Below are 25,363 nucleotides of genomic sequence, written 5' to 3' on the forward strand. Positions count from 1 at the left end.
TACCTACCGGAAATCATTCCAGGAATTATTGATTCCGTATCAAGAGCGCCTTACAATAAATCAAGGATCGACTAATACTCCAACAATAGCATCATCTAGTTCTAGACTGAACATGATGCTAAAGAGTAACAAGATATCCGCAAAACCAGCTGGTGATGAGATGACTCAATATCTCGATAGTGGTATGTTTATGATCTATTTCTTCCCTATATAGGATAATACTAATATATTTATACTACTAGATCTAATTGATATTGAACCTCTTCAATTCTGGCGTGAGAACCAATCTCGTTTCCCTGCGATCGCGTTACTTGCTCGCGATATTCTCTCTATTCCAGCAACTGGTGCTGGTGTCGAACGGCTCTTCAATACTGCTCGGGATGTTTGTCACTACCGCCGTGGTCGTCTGAAGTCCGAAACAATCGAGGAGCTTATGTTGTTTCTATGTGCAACAAGATTCAATATTAAGGATGCTGAGGCAAAGCAGCTTGAGCAGTTCTTTACACTAGCTGAGATTGAGTCAGCGAAGGAGCAGAACGATGAATATATAGAGGATGCTGAGCTTGACCTGATTAGTGATAATGAAGAGGAAGAAGGAGTAGATAATAGACTGCGAGAGACATCTCCTCATTTAATAGATATAGATATAGAGGTGACAGAGCCAGAGTTACCAGAGACTGCAACTCAGAGACGGGCCTCAGGGAGGAAGCGTAAGAGCAGGGCAGATGATGATTTTGAGCAATATTAGAGAAATACATCCTGGTTCAATTATTTGATTTATTCTCCATTTTTTCTAGAAGAGCGCTGTAAGTAAAATACTCAATATTACAAGCAAAAAATGCATTAATTATGCAGTTATACGCTAGAAGTCTGTTTGTCTGGTTTACACTATATTGGGGCCCCAATGGGTTACCCAATGGGTTTTGGGTTATGAGCTATAACCCAAAACCCATCGTTGGGTCGAAGCAATGGACCCAAAACCCATTTTGGGTTGGGTTGGGTTGGGTTGGGTCCGGGTTAGAGTGGGTTGTGCCGAAGTCTAGTTACATCTAGGCTAGCCAAATCTCTAGATCCCTTGTATCATCACTTTCTACCTAGCAATCCTTTTTCTTTTTAGAGATCTATTAATTATGTGGCTATCTGTTCCTTAGCTCTCATAGTATCAGTAGATTTTCAAAATCCAAAATGTTTTTTGAAAATCTATTATGTCATCCTATATTAGTGGATTTCTGAAAATCCAGATTGTTTTCTAGAAATCCACTAACATAGGGGTCTTACTTTAGACTATATCTAACATATTTACTCTCTTTTTTCTTACCTATTTTATCTCTTTCTCTTCTATCAAGCGTTATCTTATTTAGGATCTACCTAATGTAATGGGGAAACCGCGCCACCTCCCAGGTGCGCCACTGTGGCTAGTTCTGGCAGTTTTTGCTCGAAATCCCATAGTTTAGAAATCCAAGCATCTTACACCTCTCTGAAGAACAGCGTCTATTTCCTATTTGGGCGTTCTGGGAGCCTGCTTAGCTCCCATGGTCCCCGTCGAGCACTGAGCACCCCCGTCGTCTTGTCTGCGATGTCAGACCGCCAGCGCGCTCTTCCCACTACACTAGGTATTAACCAATTTACTTATTATCGCAATTAAATTGAAGGACCTCGGGATCTTGTTAATCAAATCGCAAACGCTAAGTATATATGCTGATTTGAACCGATTCAGAGCTGAGATAAATAATCAAAACATGGTGGGTATGAAAACAGTACTCCGTACACATTGCCGCAAATGCAATCGGGCCTTGCCCATTCTCACAAAACTTTCGAAAACACATACGCTTGGTAAAACTTCGCTGACAGCAGAAAGGCAGTATCTTCTCAATGACTCTCAAGTCAGAGAACTGCATGTTGAAAAAAATAGTATGGTGGTACACATGGACATGGATGAGGAGTTGATCCATAGCCGATAAGGTGATATTAGACTTTAGGTAGTCCATTCTTCATAGGAGACTTTGCAATCGCAGCCGAGCTTGAGCGTATATCCTCACCGTTCTTCATTGGCGAGGCTTTCGGTTGGTCTGAGGCCCGATTTCCGGACTGAATGACATCGGATTGAATTAAAGCGGGTTTGACAGGTGTTTGTTTGGAAGGACCCAGCTGTGTGTAAGGCGAGACGTAGGATGGTGTAATATTACCTTGGAGGGATGGGCTTGTCCCTGGGGTGCCTTGGGTGGGTGAGTCTATTCGCCCCTGTAAGGCCATGGGTGACCCGACCGAAGTCGCCTGCTGATCGTGTCACTAGGGGGGTTCCTGGGGGCTTCTGGGTCGAAGCGTACCTTCAATTTCTGTGCCGTGCTTGGGCCGCCACCTTCCCCGGGGTTGGGTTGAGGAGTGAGGTTGGTGGCGGGCTTAGTAGGGAGTTCAGTTGTGGCATTAGTACTGAGCTCAGTGGTAGGTTGAATGGGGGCCTCGGTAGTGCCCTTAGGGGTGGAGTTAGGGTTGGTGCTGGCAGCGGGGTTTGCTTTAGCCTTGGCTTCCATTCGGTCCAAGAATGCCTTCAGGGTGGTTGCGTGGTGGTGTGTGCCGAAGTGCTGGAAGTAAGCCTTCTGGAGTTCGGCTCCACCAAGTCCTCTATTCATCGCAGCTCGGATCCAGGGAGGGCCGTGTTCTTTCTCGAAGTCAGTGAAGTTATGCCTTTCTCGCTTCTTCTGCTCGGGCTTCCTGGTCCCGGACTTCTTCTGCGCAGGAGTCGTTTGTTTCTGGCGCTTCTCGGGTGGCGCCACCTCAGGTTCCGCCGTTCTTTTCGCGGAGGATGGGGTTTGATGAGGGGAGTCTGGGAATCGGACGTTCCACATCGGCATTTGCTGGCCGTGGCTTGAAGGACCAGCAACTTTCGCCGAGGAGGGGGCGGCGCTCTTCTGTCTTTTGCCGGACGAAGGACGAGAGTCCCCGTGGGAGTAAGCGTCAAATGATCGCTTTGGGGTGGTGGATGGTCCGGGGGTGGAGAGGTTGCGAGCCACCTTCAGTTGGCTCTGATTTACCGGCAAAAACTGAGACGATGGTGAAGGATCCATCGCCGAGCCAAGTGATGTCAGGGGTGAGCTTGTGTCATCGTGAATATGAATGACTTTTTGCTCAGAATTGGTTGGGGCTGCATATTTGCCCTTCCCCTTACTGTAGCCAACACCTGAAAGAGCAGTGTTGCCCAGGTTTGCTTGGGCCGAATCCTCGGCGGCGGCGGCGCTGGGGATGTCCCCGCCAGATGAGACCGAACTCTCGGACGAGGATCGAGCACGCGTGGTGTGAGATTCCCCGGAAGTCACGGGTCGAGGAGTTGAGACCGGGAACATGGCCTTGAGTGGCCGCGGACTTTCCGTCTCCGGCTCGAGCTTCACAGTTTCGGGGTCTTGAATACGCTGCAGGCCCCTGCGGCGCTTCTTCATTGTGAGCTGAAGGCGATGCAATCGCTCAACATCTACATCAACAATTAGCCTCAGACCAAAAGAAGTCATGGGTCAGCACAAATCTGGCACACGGAAGAGACTGACACTTGATTTGCGAATTGAGCTCATTCACAACATCAGCTTCAATCGCCATACTGAGCTCAAGCTCACGATCCACATCGGAATGAATCGGCCATGCTTGCGAACTCGGAGGAAAAGCGCGTCGGCTTATCATGATCGTTCGATAAATTCTCTCGTCGAGCTCAACGATCTTCCCATGGACATGGCAGAGGTAGCGGCCATCCGGCTGCTCAATGAAATCACCGCTTCGGAAAATTGTGGTCCAGCTAATGATGCCGGCACTTTCGTCTGCGGGATTCTCAGGGTCAGACAGGCAGGGAGGACCAACACCAAATTCTTCACGGAGGCTGGCTTCGATGCCGTAGCTCTCCAGGTGCTTGTCAGAAAAGTACTGGGTAAAGGTTTCATTTCTGTCCAGCACTGCTTGATAAGAGCGGACCAATTCAAAGCCGCCGTTGGGGAGTGCGTCGAAACGCGGCAGCGTGGAGAAAACACCTTTGCGGTATGCTCCCCAGTTGATAAACCGCTGGCGGTTAGCCATGGTGGAGCTGGGTTACAAGGTTAGCTCACGTCACTCGTGGAGGCGGTCATACATACGGCATGGCGCGTGCTTAGTGTCTGCAGAGTGATGGAGACAGTTTCAAGGTCACAGGTATTGTGGTACGGAGCTTTGTAGAAGCGAGAAAAATTAGGAAAACTTCGAACGCGACGTGTAGTCATGTGTGTTTGTTTTCTTAAAGGTGGAAAGTTGAGAGGTGAGAGGTAAAAGTTGAAAGTCGCAGGTAGAAAGAGTCGGGCAAGATTTTCAAATTATTTTGTTGCAGTGCCTTTAGCCTCACTCCATTTTGAATGCACCCCCCTTATAACAACGGATTCTTCAAATATTTAATTAATTAGGAGAGAAACATTTAGAGAAAAATTAAAGGGCATTTAGGAGAAGCGAGGCCCACAATTAGATCAATCTGTTACCGGCAATAAGTCTTTTAATTGGGCCCTATTATCGGATTCGCTTCCAAGCGCCCACGGTTGCTAAATAAAGGGGGTTCAATTAGTGAGCACTCGTAATTGAACACTGAAATGGCACACTACAGCAGGTTTTCCTGCTATCTTGAGGAAATCCACACCGCTTGTTTCGCAACCCCAGAGTCCCAGACTCCCTGTCGCAACATAGCCGAAGCGTGATGGACATAGTCAATAATTGCGACAAATAGCGGGTTGGGGTACTCGTGCTACTCGTGGACCCGAACAATAATGTACGGAGTAAATTGCAGTAGCCTATTGTTGTTTCTCTCTCTCTCTCTTTGTTTGTTCTCCGTTTGTTCTCCGTTGTCTTGTTGCGTTCTTTTCAAGTTGAACGGACGAGGTGCCCGTTTAATTAGTTTACTTGGATACCTGCATGGAGCACCTGGATCTGCAAATACTGCACGTTAAACAACTCCTCCGTAATGTGACAGCCCACACGGAGACCTGCAATCTTGCGGAGGATTCGGGAGAAGATCAAATAGGCCGCGCAAATAGCGACGCCAAGACTTCCCATTTAGTGCCGCCAAGAAGAGATAACGGGTCACGTGGCCATCGATTTGAATCTGCGAAAAGCCTCATCTCATTCGCCGCTCCCCTCCATCGTCAAAATGTGGATCAATTGCGGGAAACTATCCGACTTCACACAAGCCAGATATGTGGTTCGACTAAATACAGGCAAAAAGCTGGTCTTGTTCCGCCTGCCGACAATCGACCAGTCCAGCCTGAAAGCCAATGAGACAAGCGATGGCTGGTCCTATTACTCCATGGAAGCGGAATGCCCGCATGCCGGCGGCCCCATGGCAGACTCCTCAGTCGACATCGAGGATTCCGCCTACGTAGTATCGTGCCCATGGCACGCCTACGATTTCAACGTAGAGACCGGCGAGTCAAGTGTCGGCATCAAGGCATGCACATTCCCAGTCGATGTGCGAGGCGAATTCGTCGCACTTGATTTCCCAGTTGAAGAAGGCTGCACAGTCTCACTAGCCAGCGTGGACCCAGTCAGCGAAAAAGTCAAGCTGAAGAACCCAAAACCTTCAGAGAAGCCCGCTACCACGTCACTCAACCAAGAGGCCGGCACAGCGAGATATCTCGACGAAAGTGCAACGCTATGTGACTGGGCAGCGCACGTTCTCAACACCGCCAACCCGGAACACAAGATCGAGCTCGCAACGCACCTATTCTCAATCTTCACAGCCAGAGAAGGCACAGACTCACCCATGCCATTAGGCAGAGGCACCGTCTCCGCACCGGACCAACCACCGCGCGAGAACATGGAAACCGTAAAACCAGGGCAAATGCCACGATCCGGACGAGGCGGAACTCTAAAGAGCCGAATCGCCATGCTCCACGCCCTAGCCAACATCGAACTCTGGGCCATCGACCTAGCAATCGACATCTGCATTCGCTTCGCGACATTCCAAACCGAAATCACCTTCCAGCAATTACCACGCGCCTTCTTCCACGACTGGCTCAAAGTCGCCAGCGACGAAGCGAAGCATTTCTCGCTCCTCCGCACGCGTCTCGAAGAACTAGGCGCTGCTTTCGGCTCTCTGCCCGTGCATCACAGTCTATGGTACTCAGCCACTGAGACGGCGCATGATCTGCGGGCGAGAATCAGCATCATTGCGCTCGTTCACGAGGCGCGCGGCTTGGACGTTAATCCTGGGACGATTGATAAGTTCCGTAAAGCGGGTGATGGCGAGAGCGTTGAGTCACTTGAGGTCATTCACAATGATGAGATCACGCATGTGACGACCGGGCACCGCTGGCTGACTTGGATCTGCGAGCAGGAAGGGACGGATCCTGTTCAGGTCTTCCGGTCTAATGTGCAGAAGCACTTTCAGGGACCAATTCGCGGACCGTTTAATGAAGAGGCTCGCTTGCAGGCTGGTATGGATAAGCGCTATTACGACAATGTCGGCGGACCGATCGTTGCTTGATAACCCGTGGCGCGAATGAAGATACGTCTCACTTATGATTGACGCGGAGGCCGGCATTGTTAAGATGATTTTATTTGATATCCCCCGATATTCAGCGGAAATTTTGCATGGAAGCGCATGTTTCAGCAATTCAAAAGCATTTCAATTCATAATCGCTCAAAAGTGCTATTAGCTAGTAGACAGTAGACATTAAGTGTGAATGATCGTAAGTGGCGTGAAAAAATGAGTATCGGGTATCCCAACCCCGCGCGACCGGGTCTATTTGATGTATTCGGCCTTCAGCTGGACCTTGCTGCAGCTGGAGGGAATAGTGGGGGTATAGTAGCGGTTCAAGTAGAAGAGCTGAGGGGCATTGTGGTACCAGTCGCAGACTGTGAGATATTAGCGATCGCCCTGTGGAGAAAGGAAAAGATTTGCGGGGAGATCATACCGAGCCATCCACCGAAGCCGCTGGCTTCCGACCACTGGAAGTTATTGCCCTTGACGGAGAATCCGGAGCTGCCTTGGCCTGCGTTGATCAAGATGGGTTCCCAGGCTGTGAGAGAGGCGTTAGTTCAGATTCAAATGCGACCTGTGTAAGGGTCTGGGTTACTCACAGCCGTAATTGGTGTTGCCGGTGGCAACGACTCCCCATGGGAAGTCGGACTTCAGGTCGAAGAGGGCGTTGGTGCCGTTGAGGTAGACGGGGCTGGCGGTTTCGACGTCCTTGGTGAGGACGGCGTCGTTGAGGCCTGCGCCCGTGTGGTAGGCGTAGACGTAGAGGTCGTTGTGGTCTGGGTTTGAGGCACCGCTGGACTTGAGGTGGAAGTTCTTGGTGGAGCTGGCAACGGGCGCGGCGATGGCGGAGGCAGCGAGCATGAGGAGGGGAGCGAGGAACTTCATTTTGGGTGGTATAGGTGAAGTTGAGGATGGAAGATTTAAGATGGAGATTGAAGGTTGGAATTGAAGAGGCGCAATTGAGTTGCGGGTTGCGGGAGTTGAGAGGGAAGTTGAAGGGTATTTGAGTTATGCGTGAAAAAAGGGAAGGCTGGTGTTCAACAGCAGGGAGTCAATATTTAAGTACGGAGTAGTTGATTTTCTCGGTGGAGAGAGAACATCAACATACGATATTTTCAGTTGAGTCTTCAATTCTTTTTGATTCCTTGTTATTCAATGGAAAGTCAACGCGATTGTGCATTATGGGGCCTTTTCTTTCATGCGGTGAGGACGATCCAAGGAAATTTCGGCCACTAGACAAAGCTAATGCAGTGGATGATGTCGAGAGTGCAAGTGAACCACCGTCTCTTCACCAGTGGCGTGCGGAGGTGGCGACAATCTTACTCGAACAAGCCTTAGTGGCATGGGGTTGCGAGGAACTACGCCAAACTAGCGATTTCTTAGAGGGGAACTGAGACATTTTCGGGTTTGAAGATCCTCTCGAGTGATGTTTTGTACAGAGTTCTCTCTACGGAGTGCTGTTCTTTACTCTGTAGGAGTTCTATAGCAATTGCTACAACTGGGAGACTATTTCCAAGGTTAGGGTTGGCCTTCGGAAGGGATTTCACGGAACGTTTAGGCGTCTCCGTTGGCCACTCTATAATTAGCGACCACATTTACTTGTAGTTGGGTATGGAGTACTCCGTGACTGAGCAGAAGTCAAGGCAAAGAGCTCAATGATTTTTTTTTTTTTTTTTTTGGCAAGGTCCTCGTTGCCTTTGCCCAATCAAGGAGAATAAAGCAAGTCCCACCAGTCCCACTGCATACGGCAATGTCATATTTCGGAGATATGTGCACCATCTCCCTGCATCAACGATCCTGCTTCCAAGATTTTGGTACTCGCGAGGTTCCATAACTTCTCCAGCCTTCGATAGTTCCTCCATTAGGAAAATGGATCAGGAGACATGAAAATAGGACACGCCATGTTACTTTTCCGCCCCCCTACTCGTGCAACCCCCAGCCCCGCAATTATCACGGCAAGGAACTGATCGCCCTGGCCCACAATGCGCTCCGTATGGAGACTGGAGACTCGGATCAGTTGTGCAATGTGCTCCATATCTCGTATCATGTCGGAAGATCCGAACTCCCGTATCCCCAACGTCATCTCTCGTGAGCGTGCTTGGTCCTTGAATGTATGTCATGACTCTTCAGACCCGACCGGATATCCGGCCCCAACGTTGGCTACATTAAGTATGAGTGAGCGCAAAGGGAGAAATACAAACACAAGAATCCTCAGCAGGTCAATTGACTGCCCAATGCGACAGATAAACTCCCCGGGTCGTGAGTATCGAGGTGGTGTTTCCTGATCAGGTATCAGATTACCTCACAGCTGTGGCCCAATGTCAAGGGTGAACGAGGGGAGTCCATGGGTATATCCAGGGATTGTGCCTACCCGAACCTTGTCCCCTTGGACGTACATATTGTAACATTAGTTAATCAATTTTCTGTTAACGAGGCAGGGAAAATTGATGCCTTTGAGATCCAGATGTATTGGCTTCACGTGACCTGTTTGCGATTCATTTTTTCTTCACTTGTATTTTGACAACCTAAGGAACATCCACCCATGAATGGCACACCTACTACGCGATATGAGGGACGTCACCGTTAATACATGTCCAGAGCAGTGGGTACGGGGGCGCTAGGGGAGCCCCGCGTTCCCGCACTTCTCGGGCGCGTCTTCGCCGCGTGTGCTCCGTACTTCGCACGGAAAGGCTTCCAAGGTTTTGATTGGGCGGTCGCACTCAGTACAACCAGACACATCTCGTTTCATGTTGGAAACAAGATATGATATGCCCCCGTTAAATTATGAGTTTCAGATCCATCCAAGGGCAAGTTGCCGTCCGCGGTCTAACCGTGGGATGAGTTCGATATCTATGACATCATACTCCCCCTGGCGTGAAACCGCGTGGATATGAATTGTTTCATGAGGGCCTCGCAAGAGCTACTGGCTGGTAAATGCTTTGAGATCTTCAACAATAGCATGTCCACGTCAACCTTCCCGCGATATGAGAAGTATCAACCGAAAAATTGGAGCCGACGCCCAAATTGACTTCAGCCTTCGTTCCGACTGGGGGTCAAATGACAGCCGTACCGGGTGATCATGTTTGGGTTGCCATCCACGGAACGCCAGCTCTACCTTTGCTCCAGTATATATGACACGAGATCCCAGGCCCGAGATCGTTCCAAAACCCACTACAACATCTTCGCCTTCGATCATGCCACGATTAATCGATAGTGAACCCAACAGCCGTGTCAAGCCGATGCGCGTCTTGTGTATGGGTATGGCCAGGACAGGGACAAATTGTGAGCAGAGCGACCAATGAAAGATGGGGCCAACATTGACTGTCCCCAGCCATGACCATTGCCCTTCGCAAACTCGGCTACAACCCCTACCACGGTTCAGAATGCTTCAAGAACCCACCGCATGACTTCCATCTCTGGATCGAAGCAATGGAGTGCAATTTCCTGGATGGTCAAAAGTCCCGATACTATACCGAGGAATTCGACCGTATGATCGGGTCTTACGATGCCATCCTAGATATTCCGGCATGCATATTCTGGGAAGATCTATGCCGCTCCTACCCAGATGCCAAAATCATTCTGACGACCCGAGATGTGGATTCGTGGTATATATCGGCTAATGCGACAGTCTTCAAATTCATGCGAGTCCCCTTCTTCCGTTTCTGGCATCACATGGACTCGACGGTTCTAGGGCCTTTGTTCCGACAATCTGAGCTTGTGTGGAAGATCTTTTGCAATAACAACTATGAAGAGGCCGTTGTTAAGAAGGCATACTTGGAACACTATGACCGGATACGCGCGGCTATTCCAAAGGATAGACTGTTAGAGTTCGAAACTGGGAAGAGCGGGTGGAAAGAGCTTTGTGAATTTCTCGAGGAGCCTGTCCCCGATACGCCTTGGCCTAATGCTTACCCGACCATCGAGTTTCAGCACCATATGGATGCAGCGATGACGGATGCGATTCGCACGATTCTGAGGTGGATAGCGGTAGGTCTCGTCTTGGGCATTGGGGCAATGTATCTGCACCGAAACTGGCCAGTGACGGTGCGCTGACTGGGGCTGTCACAACTGCTGTACATTTTGTTTTATAGTATCGCAACAATAGCATGAGTAAATACACAAAGTACGGAGTACTATGTACCGATCTGACCTACAGCGGAAGCGGCTAGTTAAGATCGCCATTGCCATTACCAATCTGGGCGGATCAGATGGATCAGATAACGGACCCTTGGCACCTTTCATGAACTGAGCCAAGCCCGCCAAACGAAACATCGGCTGGCTCGGCTGTTAATCGCTTGTCGCACAGTCAGCACTCTTCTCACTTTCATCACACCATGCGATGCAAAGGTTTCTTGTCATTGGTGGCGCTGTTGGCTTCAGGGTCAATCGCTGATATCGCTCCACTCTATCGATCACGACCATATGACATTGGAGCATACGACAGATGGCCGCATCAATTATACCACTCGTCGAGCGCGATTGGGCCAATTTTGAACTATCATGACAAAAGCGAAGAGTGTATGGATGACGGGCTCTATACCGTGGTGCCGTACTGGGGAAAGCAGGTCAATATCCCTGGCGTCATGCTCCTCGATTCGGAAGGGTATCTCGTCTGGCACAACACCGGATATGTCACAGGAGATATACAGTCTTTCGGGGGTGAATATTATATCGTTGCTCTTGCAATGGACTCGACACACTATGCTTTGGTGAGCCTGATGCTGGTATCGCATGAAGTAATCTCTAATATTTTTATCAGATCAACACGCGCTATGAAGAGGTCTATCAGATCCGAGTTGGAAATGGATGGAATCTTGACGCGCATGAATTGACCTTGACACCATTCGGAACGGCTCTGATCGTTTTCAATGGCGTCGTCCCTGTTAATGAAACGTCCTTCAACGCACCCGAAGGAGTCGAATTTCTTTTGGAATCAGGTATACAAGAAATCGATATCAAGACAGGCGAAGTGGTTTTCGAGTGGCGCGCTTCGGACCACTATACCTTTGAAGAGTTCTTCCACTTCCAGCCCAGTGACGGGAGAACGGAAACGACAGCACCGGACCTGTTCCACGTCAACAGTATTGAAAAAGATAAGCTTGGCAATTTCCTCATCTCCTGTCGAATGATGGGCTCTATCGTCTACGTGGATGGAAGAACCGGCGCCGTGATTTGGAAACTTGGCGGTAAAGGCAACATGTTCAAAGATCTTTCCGGGGGCGCCGCGGTCGGCTTCAACGGTCAGCACCATGCCCGATTCCACGATGGCTGGCAACGAATCTCGATCTTCGATAATGGAAATTGTCCAGGTCGTCCGGTGACGGGACCAACTCGTGGAATTACATTACTCCTCGACACCGAAAACATGACTGTTGAGCTTGAGCACGAATACACCAGTCCGAATCATGCTTTGACAGATAACAGCGGATCGATGCAGATTCTAGATAACGACAATGTTGTTCTTGGATTCGGACCAAACGCTAACTGGGCGGAATATTCTTCGAATGGGACACTGCTCTGTAATGTCCACATGGGGCCGGAGACTTGGTTCAATAGCGGCGAGATCCGCAGCTATCGCATCTCAAAGGGCGCTTGGGTTGCTCAGCCTCAGAGCGATCCTGAGATTGCCGTGGTGGATGATCGGGTGTATGTGAGTTGGAATGGAGCTACGGAAGTTTCTACATGGGTTCTGAAGGTGGTCGGGGAGGGAGCGGAAGGCGACGACTTTTATTTGGGGGAATATCCCAAAAGTCACTTTGAGACTGAGATCTCGATCCCTCCCAGTTATACTGGCGGGGATCTCTTTGTCAATGCTCTGGATCGAGCCGGGCGCACTCTTGGGTCAACTCGCGCGGTACAGTTGGCTCAGAAATCGAGACCTCGTTTGATCGACCAGCAAATTTAGACATTTTGACATTGAAGCGGATTCAATGGCAGCTCTTAAGGCCTGGATCTATTTTATTCGAAACTCATGTATCCGGGTATGGAATATTCTCAAACTTGCCTTGTCCCAAAATGGGCACCGAATTGGTCAAAATTTGGAAGCCTTCTAAAAGTTGTGCGTAAGGTAGCTGCATTTTCCTGACAGCTGTTGCCTATGAATGACTGGTTCAAATCTCAGTTCAGATCAGGCCATTAATTGCATACGATCCAATTGGCCAGACTCTTTTCTTGTTCAGGGGGAGCACTTCCCGTATAGCATCCACCCCTATATTTAGATCGGAATGTTATTTAAACTCCGCAGGGACGCTGTGTTTAATGCATATAAAAACCTTGAGATCTCCATTGATATTCCTGTATTGAAAAACAGAAATTTAGTTAAAGAGTGCCTTCACGTAAGCTCAAGACAAAGCCCTGGAGTGTTGTTTTGCTCTTGACATAACTCACCTTCCCGGGACCCACACTCGAAGGCTCCCGAAATCTCTTCGCGTAAGGCCCCTGACGCACTCCAAGGTTGTCTCAAAAATCCCACTGGCCAGAATTTACACAGAGATATCTGAAGCTGGCTCAACCCCAGATTCACAAGAAATCCCCGCCCTTTTGATCGACACATCGACGCGGGTACGTCCCCGCCCGGGATCGAATGGCATTGGATTGACCAAAAACTAGGCCCCTCGCCCCCTTGGCTAGAAAACATGGACCCGTCCACATATACGGATCCCCAGCTGACATACCAGGATAAACTGGTGATTGAGGCAATTGTCGATCAACCAAGTCCCAGTACAGATGGTGATTACTGCCCTGCATACGCATTAAGGAGGAAACTGACGATGCAGGAACAGCCGCCAAGCCTTCGGGAGACAAGTTGAGCGCCGAAGAAACCGTTCAGTTACTTCATAATTTGAATGACCCTTCTCATGTGGAATTTGATCCCACCATCTCGCAGTTTTGGGATACCCCACTGTTGCGGGCCAAGCTCCCCGCGTCCTTTCAGAAATATGTGCTGACGCCATACATCAACTGGGCCAAAGGTGTCGTGCGTTTCCAGACTGATGTGGTGATGGTAACACATCTGATTCTCTACTTCACCACGATCGTCCCCAGTGGTGCTTTATTATATTATCGCTTTTCTTACCTTCATGGTGTCCTGCACTGGCTTATGCAGTTGTTCTACTGCGGTGCGTTCACCTTGATGAAGCATCAGCACATCCACATGAACGGAGTCCTCACGCCAAAACTCTGGCTGATTGATACCCTTTTCCCGTACCTGTTGGACCCGATGCACGGTCACACATGGAACTCGTACTACTACCACCACATCAAGCACCACCACGTGGAAGGCAATGGCGGGGAAGACTTGAGTACGACCATGTACTATGACCGAGACAGCGTCCCAGACTTTCTGTGCTACGTCGGCCGCTTCGTGTTCTTCATCTGGTTCGAGCTCCCACTATACTTCTTCAGAAAAGGACAGTTCAAATACGGCGCCAAGTGCGCCTTTTGGGAGATCGGCAACTATGTTGCCCTTTATATGATGTACAACTATGTCAATGCCCGCGCTACCACGTTTGTCTTCATCCTCCCGCTCACCGTAATGCGCTTGGGCTTGATGGTCGGCAACTGGGGACAACATGCGTTCGTCGACCCAGCCGACCCTGACTCGGACTATCTCTCGAGTATCACCCTGATCGATGTCCCGGTAAGATGGCCCACCGTTCCAATTGCCGGAGTCACACTAACAAACCCCCAGAGTAACCGATTCTCCTTCAACGATGGATACCACACATCCCACCACCTCAACCCGCGCCGTCACTGGAGAGACCACCCCGTCGCTTTCCTCAAGCAGAAGGACCGCTATGCCAAGGAAGATGCCCTTGTCTTCCGCAATGTCGACTATATCTTCATCACCGTCAACTTGCTTCGCAAGAACTACGAGTATTTAGCCAAATGTCTCATTCCAATTGGCGACCAAGTCAACTGGACTATGGAGGAGCGAGTGGAGATGCTTCGCCGCCGGACGCGAAAGTTCCCCAAGCCTTCGAAGAAAACTGCATAAATATTGTCGGCGTTTGACATTGTGTGCCTTTTGGCTAGCCTAGAGCTTATTTTTCGGCTCCTGTCTACCTCTTACCTAAATAGTTTATAGAAAAGTTCCTATTGAATGCATTTTGCCGAGACCCGAGATCGGCAGCAACCTCGTTTCGCCGCTCGTTTCGCCGGAGGACCATGCTCGATATACTACCTTGTGCCAGTAGGTGGGTTTCAGACCATATTGCAAGATCGCCTGGACAGAAACCGATACAGATAGATGCGAATTTGCGTGGAGAAGACAACCTTTCATATATTCGTCGCGAATTATGACAGTCTACTACTAATCTCCAAAGTACTTCTGCAATCATCGGTTCCTGAGTCCACGCGACGCAGGGGCGAGTGGGTCTGGTGAGGATACCACTCTACGCATCACAGCCTCGTATGACCCTTCACATCAACCCATGTCGATCATCTGCTTTCCACTAACACCTCATATCCAAACAATTAACGATCATCTGCGCCCATAGCGCCAAGGACATCACGTGAGTTCGTGATCAAGGGGTTGGTCCATTTCCCGATGCGGGGAAGGATGAAACAACACGGCTTTGTTTATACTGATTTCAGATTTCGAAAATGACCATGAGTCCGAGTGTTTAATTTGACGCGACTATTTAAGCGGTCAGAGTCAGGCCAGCTGGACATAAAGGAATTCTCTCCGGTGCAGACTAGTTCCGGATCATCGTGTTGAGAGCGCGGTATTAGGGTCGAGCGTGATAGATATAGAGGACTTTCGTGTTTATCTCTGATTTCACTTTGCTTTCACTTTGGCCTGTCACAGTGTGACCAGGGAACTCTTTTTCGATCTTTCGACATGTTTACAACCCCCACGATGCTGTTACTGCATTTGGTAGCACTGGCCACCACAACTGCCGGATATGTGGTCACTACCATGGTCAATCAGAAGGCCACTTGCTATCTTTACCCGGAGTCCTTGAGAAACGACGGCCAGTCCGTCGACGACGCGCCCTCAATTCACCAGGCCTTCGCGACCTGCGGCCAGAATGGCGATGTCATTTTCACGAACGGAGTTTTCAACATTCAGTCAGTCATGAATACAACTAACCTGGCCAACTGCGACGTCTTGCTACAAGGAGAGCTCCGTTTCTCAACCGATATCGCCTACTGGCTTTCTCACTCCTACGACGTCGTCTTCCAGAACCAGTCTACCGCTTGGTTGTTTGGAGGCGAGAATGTCACCTTCCGCGCTGATGGCGGTTGGTATAATGGCCAGGGCCAAGCATGGTACACTCAAAATGAGAACCACAGCAACCAGCCAGGTCGCCCTATCAGCATCACGTTCTTTGAATCGAAGAATTTGCTGGTCGATGGACTTCGCATCATACAACCACAGTTCTGGGCCACTTTCGTCACATACAGTCAGAATGTCTCTATCACAAATTTCTATGTCAATGCGACTAGCAACGACCAGTGGGGAACGGTCAATACCGATGGCTATGATTCGTGGAACAGCGATATGCTTCTCGTGGAGAATGCAGTCGTGCAAAATGGTGATGACTGCATTGCCGCAAAGGGCAACACGACGAATCTGCATGTGAAAAATGTCACTTGCTACGACAACTTCGGCATGACGATTGGATCTGTCGGCCAGTACCCAAATATGCCCGACTACGTGGAAAACGTCACATTCGAAGACGTCACCTGTATCAATTGCATGGAAGGCGCGTTCATCAAGACCTGGCAAGGCATAACAAACGATGATAACCTCAACGGCGACTCGGGCGGCGGAGGCAGCGGGGTAGTCAAGAACGTAACATATCGCAATTTCGACATGACAAACGTTGCTCTCCCGATCCAGATCTCACAGTGCATCTACACCGAGGCCGATGGCAAATACTGCAACACGTCCAAGATGGCCATTTCGGATATAACATGGTCAAATATCAAAGCCACGACGAGGTACAACGTCGGTGCATCGATCTATTGCTCCGATGTACACCCGTGTCCGGGTATCAAGTTCGAAAACGTGCAGCTGGAGTCGGTAAATCACACGCTCGGATTGCCGATGTGGGGGACCACCTTGCAGGACGAAGTTTATCAGTGCAAGAACATGGTGGGCCAGGACACATCCGGTGTCCCTTGCAACCGTGTTGCGCCAAGTAACTACGGTCAAGTTGTGACCTCCAACATCAAGGAGTGACCGAGGCCGAGAGAGTCGAATTCGGTTCGGTGGGAATGAGGCATTTCGGTAACGCTACACATATGCATGTTCCAGCCCCTTGAATGTCAAATCCGCAAATTGAATTTCGCTCCTGCCCAGGTGGGCAGACTAAAGTCTTCGCTTAAGATCTAAATCTCTCATTTCATCATACCTCATCCACCGCGAAGTCCGATTTTGGACCACAATAGCATCATACGGTCCCTGCACCCCCGCGAATTCGTGCGGGGTGGACACACTACGGCCCGAAGTAGACAGAAAATGTCTTGGACACCGAGATTATCGCCGAGTTTCAGCGACTTGGCGCCGGTGGTGCCGATTGTTTTGCTGTTCTCGAAAGAATGTGGGGCCTGGCTTGATAGTTTCCCCGAAGTTTGGCAGACCGGTGGATTCCCCGTGGGGTACCGGGGAAGTATGAAATACGAGGTGAGTTATTTCTCTGGGGTATAAATAGTATGTGAGGTTTCCCTGAGATACAATTTGAATAGACAGACCAAAAGGAAAAGGAAAACAAATTCAGCAATGGGAGTTCTCCTCAAGGCCCTGGGCCTTCTCGCTGGAACGGCATCCGCGTTGGACTATGCTGAGCCGTTCCGTCCCCAATATCATTTCTCACCGAGCAAGAACTGGATGAATGATCCCAGTGGTCTGCTATACCATGATGGAATTTACCATCTTTTTTTCCAATATAACCCTGCCAGCTTTGTTTGGGGAAATATGTCGTGGGGTCATGCAACGAGTAAAGACTTGACTCACTGGGAGGAGCGCCCTGTTGCTTTGCTTGCTCGCGGATATCCCGAGGAGGTCACCGAGATGTACTTCACGGGAAGCGCGGTCGCAGATGTGAATAACACCAGTGGCTTTGGGGTTGACGGGAAAACTCCTTTGGTCGCCATGTACACTTCTATGGTACGCAGGCTGTTTATTTCAAGTGTATCGCATGTGAAGACTAACAATTTCGTTATCAAGTATCCCATGGAACAAGACTTACCAAGTGGTAAACACGTTCGCACAGAGCAACAATCCCAGTCGATCGCTTACAGCCTTGATGAGGGTGAGACCTGGACCACATACGACGCAGAGAACCCAGTTATCCACAATCCACCCTCAGGCTATGAAGACGAGTTCCAGAACTTCCGGGACCCCTTCGTGTTTTGGCATCATGAATCTGAGAAGTGGATTGCTGTCACGGCGCTCGCGTCGGTCCATAAGCTTGTGATCTGGAGCTCAGAGAACCTCAAAGAGTGGTCTTTCGTGAGTGAGTTCGGGCCCTACAACGCCGTTGGTGGAGTGTGGGAGTGTCCCAATCTGTTCCAGCTCCCCATCAAAGGCGAGCCATCCAACAAGAAATGGGTGCTGGTATTGGGTCTTAATCCCGGTGGTCCACCCGGCACAGTCGGATCAGGCACACAATACTTCATTGGCGACTTTGATGGAACCACGTTCAAAGCCGATTCCGACAGCGTTTACCCGGGTAATGCTACCTCCAACTGGATGGACTGGGGTCCGGACTTCTACGCTGCAGCCAGCTACAACGGGCTGCCCGAGGGAGATGTCGTCCAGATCGCGTGGATGAATAACTGGCAGTATGGAAATGTCATTCCGACAGACCCATGGCGAAGCGCGATGTCTGTTCCCCGACAACTGTCTCTGAAGAGAATTGATGGAAAGATTACGCTCATTCAACAGCCGCAAGAGGGCTGGAAGAGTGTTTCAAGCCACAACAGTTCTAAGCAGTCCTGGAAATCTGTACCAGAGGGTTCCACCACCATCGACTCCCCGGGAAAGGCGTTCAAGATTGATCTAAGCTTCGCCGACCACGATTCCGATGATTCACATGCATCTACATTTGCGATATCCGTGCGCGCGACTTCCGATTTCCAGCAGGAGACACTTGTCGGATACAATTTCACCAGCAAGGAAGTCTTTGTGGACCGACAACACTCAGGAAATGTTTCATTTGACAAGACCTTCGCAACCCTTTATCATACCCCGTTGAAAGCAAGCGCAGACCGCCGTGTCAACTTGCAGGTCTTTATTGACTGGTCGAGCGTTGAGGTCCTGGGTGGACAGGGTGAAGTCTCATTGACGGCGCAGATTTTCCCGAGTGAGGATGCGACTGAAGCGCGTGTCGTTTCGGTCGATGGAGTGACGAAAGACGTCAAGCTTCAAATTCACAAGATGGATTCCGCCTGGCATTAGATTAGTAGCACAATACTCCGTACCTGACGAAGAAATGAAGTGTCAAGTTTGAGTAAAACGAAGCACTCAAACGACTCGAATTTCCCACCGAAGCCGGCCTGGCGGAGTTGTAGCGTGTAAAATTCCAGTTCTCAGAGCGAGACATCCGGCTGGCGCTATGGTAGCGCATTCGACTTCTGTCTGCGAGGTTTCCTTAAGAAAGGGAAACCCATCGAACCTCCCCAAAGCAAAGAATCAATTCGATTGGCGGGTTGTCGAGCGAGATCCCGGGCACTTGATTGGCGGAATGAGGACAGCTGCAGGTGGGGCCGGTGGCAAAGATGAAGTATACAGTACAAACAGGGCCAATGTAGAGTTGCCCACTCTTGTTTGGCCGGGCCGTCAAGCCGGTGGATACTTCTTCCCTGAGATGAATCTCAATCTCTGCAAAGCAGGCCATCACCGCTGTCGATCACCAGTATCATGACTCGAGCGACCTCAATTGGCCGGGCGTGGATCCGGCTTAACAATGACAGTTGATGGATTAGTCCAAATTCTTTCAGGCATGGTGGTTCAGCGACAAAGAGTACATAACCACCTTACTCCCGGGCTTTTTTATTCTCTATCACTATCTTGATACTTTGACTTTGTGTGTCGCTGTTCAACATGGGGGAACAATCTCAGAAACCCCAGGAGTCCTCGCTCCACCCAATCAAAGAACGAGATGGGAGTCCCAACTCTGATTCTTCATCGGACACATTACGACAATCCCCACAGCCTTTTGCGGCACAATTACCAGAACAACAAAACCATCGCCCACAGCTAGGGGCACTACAGAATGGCCAGTCAACGCCTCAACAGGAGCAGCCTCAAACCCCAATTTCGCCCAGAAATGCCATGAATCGACAACCTACTGTGTCTGGAAGCTTTTACTATGCAAACCAAAATTCACCAAACCCGTCCGCAGAAAGAAGGTTGGGAAGCCAAAATCGCGTGCAGCAAACACCGTCTCATTCCGTTGCCGGTCCTGGTCCAGCGGACCAGCCTGCCCAGGGTCCTGTCTACCAAGATCCCGAGTACCAATCAATGAACCCTCGATACGGCAAAAATAACGAAAAACCCGTGTGGGGATTAGCAAAACCCCTTCCACGAGTGGTAAGGCCGGGAATGCGTCGAGACCAAAAGACCCAACAGCAAGCCTATGATACAAACCCTCGCGGCGAGGCAGAACCAGCTCCTGAACTTGGCACAACACCTGGACTCTCAAAATCTCGGTCAAATGCTACCAATAAAACTAATAATACCTCTATACCGCAACATCCTCCCACATATGCCTCCGCGGCCCAACAAGGCTTGCCGCAAAATAATGCCGTGTATGGAACACAACCGGACGGTCTATTGCGTCCAATGGAAAGCGAAGTCGGTTGCACAAATGGTCCAATACATGAGGACCAACTGGGTGAGCCAGAGCAAGAAGAATATTTGAACAACTGGGTCAAGATTCGAAACTATATGAAAGAACCCTTTGCCGAATGGCTGGCAGTAAGTATTCACTATAAAACGATGAATATAATTCGCTAACCATCGTGTCAGACAACAATTGCTATTTTTATTGGCCTCACTGGAACTCTTGCTATCTCAACAGGCGGATCAAATGCCGGTACCAAGCTATCAGAGCATTGGTCCTGGGGACTTGGATCGATGATCGGAATTTACCTCGCTGGTGGTGTCTCTGGTGCCCATCTAAACCCCGGCATTTCCATTGCGCTTTGGATTTTCCGTGGGTTTCCTGGGCGGAGATGCTGCTTTTATGTCATCGCGCAAGTCCTCGGTGGCTTGACTGCGGCAGGAATCGCCTACTGCATCTACCGTGATTCGATTATTGCTTTTGCCCCGACCGCGTCGGCTGGTACATCTGGCCTTGGGTTTTACACCGAGCCGTTGAGTCATGTCAGTTCTGTGACTGCGTTCTTTACAGAATTCATCGCGGACGCTATCCTAGTCTGTGTGATCTTCGCCATGGGTGATGATAGTAATGCACCGCCTGGCGCGGGTATGCATTCCTTTGTCATTGGGCTCGTCATCTACGTGCTGTGTATCTGCTTGGGATTCAACACAGGAGGGTACGTCAGTTCTATCTCTTATCCGGCAATATCTAACCTTTTCTTTGAATCTTGAACCCCGTTCGGGACTTTGGCCCACGACTAGTTGCCCTCATGGCTGGATACGGAGGCCAAACATTCACCGTACGTGACGCATGGTGGTTTTGGGGAGGCTGGGTGGCTACTATCAGTGGCTGCTTCTTTGGAGCAACCCTTTACGATACTTTTATTTTCATCGGTGGAGAATCTCCTATCAACTACGCACCACGACGACGCCGAAGAGCTAAGCTCAAGGAGGAAACGAAATGGCGACAGAGACTCGGCATTGGGAAACACAAAATCCCTTCTTTGGAAGATGGAATTAAGAAGCTCGAAGATTAAATGCTCATTCCTCAAACTTGCATACGTGCAAGCCTACATTGAGCTTCATCCGGCTCACAGAATCATCATCATCATCATCATCATCATCATCATAATCCGCGCCATATATGACTGCCCTGGCTTTGAAGCTACTCATCTCTCGAGGGCTATGGTTGTGACAATTTCTCTTCATCAATTATACAAAGATCTCACTTGAGATAGTTCTTGATCGCTACACAAATGCAAATTCAAACAAAAAGCCTGCTTGCACGGAATGCCAAAACGCCCAAATCGTATGTTTTGCAGTCCGAATTTCCAAGTATCTGATGTACGTATAATATTGAGACAAACAATCCAACACCGCAGGGTCGTAACATCCACCGCCTAAAATCCATGTCGATCAATGCTGGCCGTAGACCGCGTTCCTCGTGTTATTCCGGCCCCCTGGGCTGCTTTCGTGACACACCGTTTTATGCACGCGCGGGTCACTATGGAGCAAGTGAAGGCAGTAGGATTTCCCCAGGATCTGTACAAGCTCCCAGGCGCTCGCTCCACATGGTGCATGGTGGACGGGTGGTGCTTGTGCTGCAAACTTCCAGACTCAGCTGTGGAAGTTTGACGAGGGCCTGATCCCGAAGATCCCGAAGACCCTCCAGGGTCTTTGAACAGGCTAAGGTCCGACGAGGAAGATCTGTTCAGATTATTAATATAAGGACATGGATGTCGGGACACAAACGTCGTGTCAGCGGCTCGCGGGGAAATTGGATTAGTGAGCGTGGCCGGACGCTCCAAAGTGAGTCACGGGCAAAAACAACTAGAAAACTTCGTATACTTCTCCGTACCCTCCTGAATCTGCAAATAATTATATCTACAACCTCTACATTCGCAAAATGACACTGGACTTATCTCTGCCCACCGCGTTGATCCTAATCGACAACCAATGGGGTTTCAGTAATCCATCTACGATCGCTCATTGGGGGAATACACGGTCCAACCCCCAATATGAAACAAACATTCAAGCACTTCTCTCGACTTTCCGAGCTGCCAGGTCGGCATCCACCACTCTAATGGAGGTGATCCACGTCTTCCACTCCTCCACTTCTCCCAACTCACCTTTCCACCCCTCTCATCCCGAGGGAGGCATTCGACCCCTAGAGTTCGCCACACCTTCATCTGATGGGTCAGAGCCTGTATTCTGGAAGACCGTGAACTCTTCCTTCATTGGAACTGGGCTTGAGGCCCATTTACGTGAAAGGGGATTCCGCCAACTTATCATTGCCGGATTGACGACCGATCACTGTGTATCGACTACGACGCGGATGGCTGCTAACTTGGGAGTCGTGGATCATTATCCTGATGGACCGGTTCGTCTGAGAGCAGACGGAACTCACGAGAATGAGTTGAATGTCGAGAAGGGCCGCATTGTACTTGTCGATGATGCGACTGCTACGTTTGGCAAGGCGGGAATCGACTCGGAGACCATCCACAAGATATCGGTTGCTAGTCTAGATGGAGAGTTCGCTGATGCACTTGCTACACATGTTGTTGTTGACGCACTGGGCAGGGTGGTCGGCTAGGCTGAATACATACGATGATGGTTCTATAGGCTCTGGTGCCACCAAGCAAAGCATGCAGCAACCCTGTTTGGAAACACAAGAATGATTCTGTTCCCGCAAATCCTAATCATGCTTCAAGCGGCGTAAAAGCCGCAAAGCCTTGTTCTTTCCTACTACTGTGATCGGAAAATTGCAATATGGTGGTGTATTTGTATCCTGATATAGCATATAATACATGATGCGTGCAAAACAGAAAAACTGAGCGCCAATTGGTCTTATATCTCAACGCTTGTCAATAAATGATAGTAGCTGCCTCTGCCAAAAATGAGGTAGCAACCTTGGAAGTACATCGCCCTCAACTTCGTTCAACTTTGATTTTTTTGCAACTTGGAAGACTGAACTTTCTGCAATCTGATTCTTGCACGCCTTTTCTCTTCCGCGCTTCCTCCTCCTTCTCGGTTTCCAAGTGACTTCCAGATTTTTCATCACGCTCGGTGTCTTCGATTTCCAGCTCCCAATTATCATTTTTGTCCTCTTCCTCGTTCTCTTCCAGAATGGTTGGGAGAGGTACAGGCTTCGAAGTATCGGATCTCACTTTCGGCCAGGCCCATTGAAGCAGAGTTCGCATGTTGGTATCATAGTCGTCAGTGTCGAAATCAATGGCTTTAGTGTAGGCCACCTTGAGCATGCTTCGCTCGAAGTACCCGAATAAGACTCGGACATGACAATCAGGTAAAAACGAGATGACCATGGTCTGAATAGCGGTTAGTATCTTGATGATCTTCACAATATTGGAAGTTCAGCACTTACTGGAAAGTCGTGATTGAACCGATCGTTATATAAGGAACCAAGCTTGCTCCGCATTGGTTTCGTCTGATCTTTGAATCCAGCAATCATCCAATTCACCAACACTACCAGTTCACCAATCGATGTGTGGCTCTCATGCTGTAAAGAGTCGCTTTTCATGACGACGAGCCGATGACCTGACATGGTTTTGGAACCCGTAGCTTCTGTCCTCGTGGCTCCGCTTTCGATAGTGAACCCATGTGTGTCATTGCTGTCGAAAAGGTAATCATATTTCCCCCACATTCTATAAAGATTTATTATTAGTATCCCGGGCTCTATACTTTGTGGGGGCTTCTTGCACTTACGAAGCTGGGTACCAGCGACTTTCTTGTTGAGGGCGAGGCCTGGAAATCCGGGAGCGTCTCTCAAAGCTTTCAAAAAGCTGTTTGGTGTTGGGTGTGATCATATCTCCATTATTGCTCTTCGTATTTCTGTTTTCCCTTGACTTTGTGAAACAGTCCTCAAGGGAGTCTGGGATCGCAACATGAGGATTCGGCGCGAAATGCGGGAACATAGGTCCGACTTCCTCCTCGCCGTAAAGTATTTGTCCGGTCATGAACTTCATTGGGTGAAGCTCGATGTGTTTGCATGATGTTTCGAAGACAGGACTGGCGTCTTGCTGTTTGAGAGCGGAATGGAGCTGGCGAAGCGCTCTCTGCTTGTCCCTATAGCTCAGGACCCAAAGTGGAGCGTGGCGCATGATGTAAATGGTATATAGCAAGCCTGGGAGGTATATGAAGGAGGATGAATCAAGACAAAAGCTAGGAATCTTCGACTGGTCTTTTGTGGTAGGCTTCGAGTCCAAAATGGTCGACGGCCAAGCGTGTATAGAACTCGTCGGCTTGGAACCGTGTTTACGATACTTTAAGAATCGGCTTCAACCCAACTATGGCCTGTTTTAGTTTATCAAATATGTCTATTATCTCCAGGGCCATGGTTAAAAAGTCACTTGTGCTATTTGTGGTCTGGAGTCTCGGGCAGCTCCAGGGGTCAAATCTTTAAGTATAGAATGGGAGATTATACTGTAACCTTGGAAGCAACGATACCATGGTACGCTATGATCTCGAATTCCAAGGATTGCAGAATTCAAATATAGTACTGGAATGCAGTGCATGCTTCCAGGTGAGTAGAGTTCCAGGGGTCACGCCCCGAGGCCGGATCAGATAATTTCAGATATTACATTATATTTCAACTCTAGAGCATCTTGTGGTCTATACCACCAGGCTGGAACTCAAAGGGACTAATACCCATTGATGAAACCATGCCAGCTAGCTCATTCATCCGCAGCGAAGAGCGGTACCTAACCTAGGGCAGAAACAGACACCTGACGATGTGCCATGATGCTTATGAGCCTTTCAATGTTGATCTCCTCCACACGCTGTGAGACCACACGTGTAAGCTCTAAATCGGACTTACTGAGTGCAATGCACAGGTAGTCCAGGAGATGTGTAGTTTTCCACAAGATCCGAGTAGAAAACACGCAAATTGAACAGGACAGAAACGTATCATTTACTCAACAGCATACAGTACAGTACACAGCGAAAGTCACAAGAACATAATTACTTCAAGGTTCTCTAACACAAAGGAGAAAAAGAATACAGGAGCAGCCAAAAAGGAACAGCCCATAAAACCC

General features: G+C 49.4%; 11 protein-coding genes across 11 annotated transcripts; 8 read left to right on the forward strand and 3 right to left on the reverse strand.

Moving 5' to 3' along the window:
* Positions 1-1,968: 1,968 nt before the first annotated feature.
* Positions 1,969-4,056, reverse strand: N7506_002851 (uncharacterized protein; the record flags this gene model as incomplete). The annotated part of the gene is made up of 3 exons (XM_056952146.1): positions 1,969-2,274; positions 2,328-3,466; positions 3,540-4,056. The coding sequence occupies 3 exons, from the start codon at positions 4,054-4,056 to the stop codon at positions 1,969-1,971; spliced, it is 1,962 nt and encodes a 653-aa protein (XP_056813838.1).
* Positions 4,057-5,146: 1,090 nt separating this feature from the next.
* N7506_002852 (Rieske [2Fe-2S] domain protein) lies at positions 5,147-6,481 on the forward strand (the record flags this gene model as incomplete). Its single annotated transcript, XM_056952147.1, has 1 exon — positions 5,147-6,481. One exon carries the CDS (start codon positions 5,147-5,149, stop codon positions 6,479-6,481), a length of 1,335 nt encoding a protein of 444 aa, XP_056813839.1.
* A 258-nt stretch (positions 6,482-6,739) lies between these two features.
* N7506_002853 (uncharacterized protein) lies at positions 6,740-7,363 on the reverse strand (the record flags this gene model as incomplete). The annotated part of the gene is made up of 3 exons (XM_056952148.1): positions 6,740-6,852; positions 6,912-7,016; positions 7,078-7,363. The coding sequence occupies 3 exons, from the start codon at positions 7,361-7,363 to the stop codon at positions 6,740-6,742; spliced, it is 504 nt and encodes a 167-aa protein (XP_056813840.1).
* A 2,448-nt stretch (positions 7,364-9,811) lies between these two features.
* On the forward strand, positions 9,812-10,531 carry N7506_002854 (sulfotransferase family protein; the record flags this gene model as incomplete). Its single annotated transcript, XM_056952149.1, has 1 exon — positions 9,812-10,531. One exon carries the CDS (start codon positions 9,812-9,814, stop codon positions 10,529-10,531), a length of 720 nt encoding a protein of 239 aa, XP_056813841.1.
* A 281-nt stretch (positions 10,532-10,812) lies between these two features.
* N7506_002855 (uncharacterized protein) lies at positions 10,813-12,383 on the forward strand (the record flags this gene model as incomplete). The annotated part of the gene is made up of 2 exons (XM_056952150.1): positions 10,813-11,187; positions 11,238-12,383. 2 exons carry the CDS (start codon positions 10,813-10,815, stop codon positions 12,381-12,383), a joined length of 1,521 nt encoding a protein of 506 aa, XP_056813842.1.
* A 730-nt stretch (positions 12,384-13,113) lies between these two features.
* Positions 13,114-14,474, forward strand: N7506_002856 (fatty acid desaturase; the record flags this gene model as incomplete). Its single annotated transcript, XM_056952151.1, has 3 exons — positions 13,114-13,207; positions 13,255-14,117; positions 14,169-14,474. The coding sequence occupies 3 exons, from the start codon at positions 13,114-13,116 to the stop codon at positions 14,472-14,474; spliced, it is 1,263 nt and encodes a 420-aa protein (XP_056813843.1).
* Positions 14,475-15,338: 864 nt separating this feature from the next.
* On the forward strand, positions 15,339-16,667 carry N7506_002857 (uncharacterized protein; the record flags this gene model as incomplete). Its single annotated transcript, XM_056952152.1, has 1 exon — positions 15,339-16,667. One exon carries the CDS (start codon positions 15,339-15,341, stop codon positions 16,665-16,667), a length of 1,329 nt encoding a protein of 442 aa, XP_056813844.1.
* Positions 16,668-17,207: 540 nt separating this feature from the next.
* Positions 17,208-18,887, forward strand: N7506_002858 (glycoside hydrolase family 32 protein; the record flags this gene model as incomplete). Its single annotated transcript, XM_056952153.1, has 1 exon — positions 17,208-18,887. One exon carries the CDS (start codon positions 17,208-17,210, stop codon positions 18,885-18,887), a length of 1,680 nt encoding a protein of 559 aa, XP_056813845.1.
* Positions 18,888-19,532: 645 nt separating this feature from the next.
* N7506_002859 (Glycerol uptake facilitator protein) lies at positions 19,533-21,349 on the forward strand (the record flags this gene model as incomplete). Its single annotated transcript, XM_056952154.1, has 3 exons — positions 19,533-20,408; positions 20,460-20,997; positions 21,075-21,349. The coding sequence occupies 3 exons, from the start codon at positions 19,533-19,535 to the stop codon at positions 21,347-21,349; spliced, it is 1,689 nt and encodes a 562-aa protein (XP_056813846.1).
* An 869-nt stretch (positions 21,350-22,218) lies between these two features.
* Positions 22,219-22,905, forward strand: N7506_002860 (uncharacterized protein; the record flags this gene model as incomplete). The annotated part of the gene is made up of 1 exon (XM_056952155.1): positions 22,219-22,905. The coding sequence occupies one exon, from the start codon at positions 22,219-22,221 to the stop codon at positions 22,903-22,905; it is 687 nt and encodes a 228-aa protein (XP_056813847.1).
* A 334-nt stretch (positions 22,906-23,239) lies between these two features.
* N7506_002861 (uncharacterized protein) lies at positions 23,240-24,430 on the reverse strand (the record flags this gene model as incomplete). The annotated part of the gene is made up of 3 exons (XM_056952156.1): positions 23,240-23,638; positions 23,695-23,974; positions 24,036-24,430. 3 exons carry the CDS (start codon positions 24,428-24,430, stop codon positions 23,240-23,242), a joined length of 1,074 nt encoding a protein of 357 aa, XP_056813848.1.
* Between the last annotated feature and the right edge of the window lie 933 nt (positions 24,431-25,363).

Source organism: Penicillium brevicompactum (genome assembly GCF_028827555.1).
Source record: "Penicillium brevicompactum strain IBT 35665 chromosome Unknown utg000002l_segment0_segment0, whole genome shotgun sequence".
Lineage (NCBI taxonomy): Eukaryota > Fungi > Ascomycota > Eurotiomycetes > Eurotiales > Aspergillaceae > Penicillium > Penicillium brevicompactum.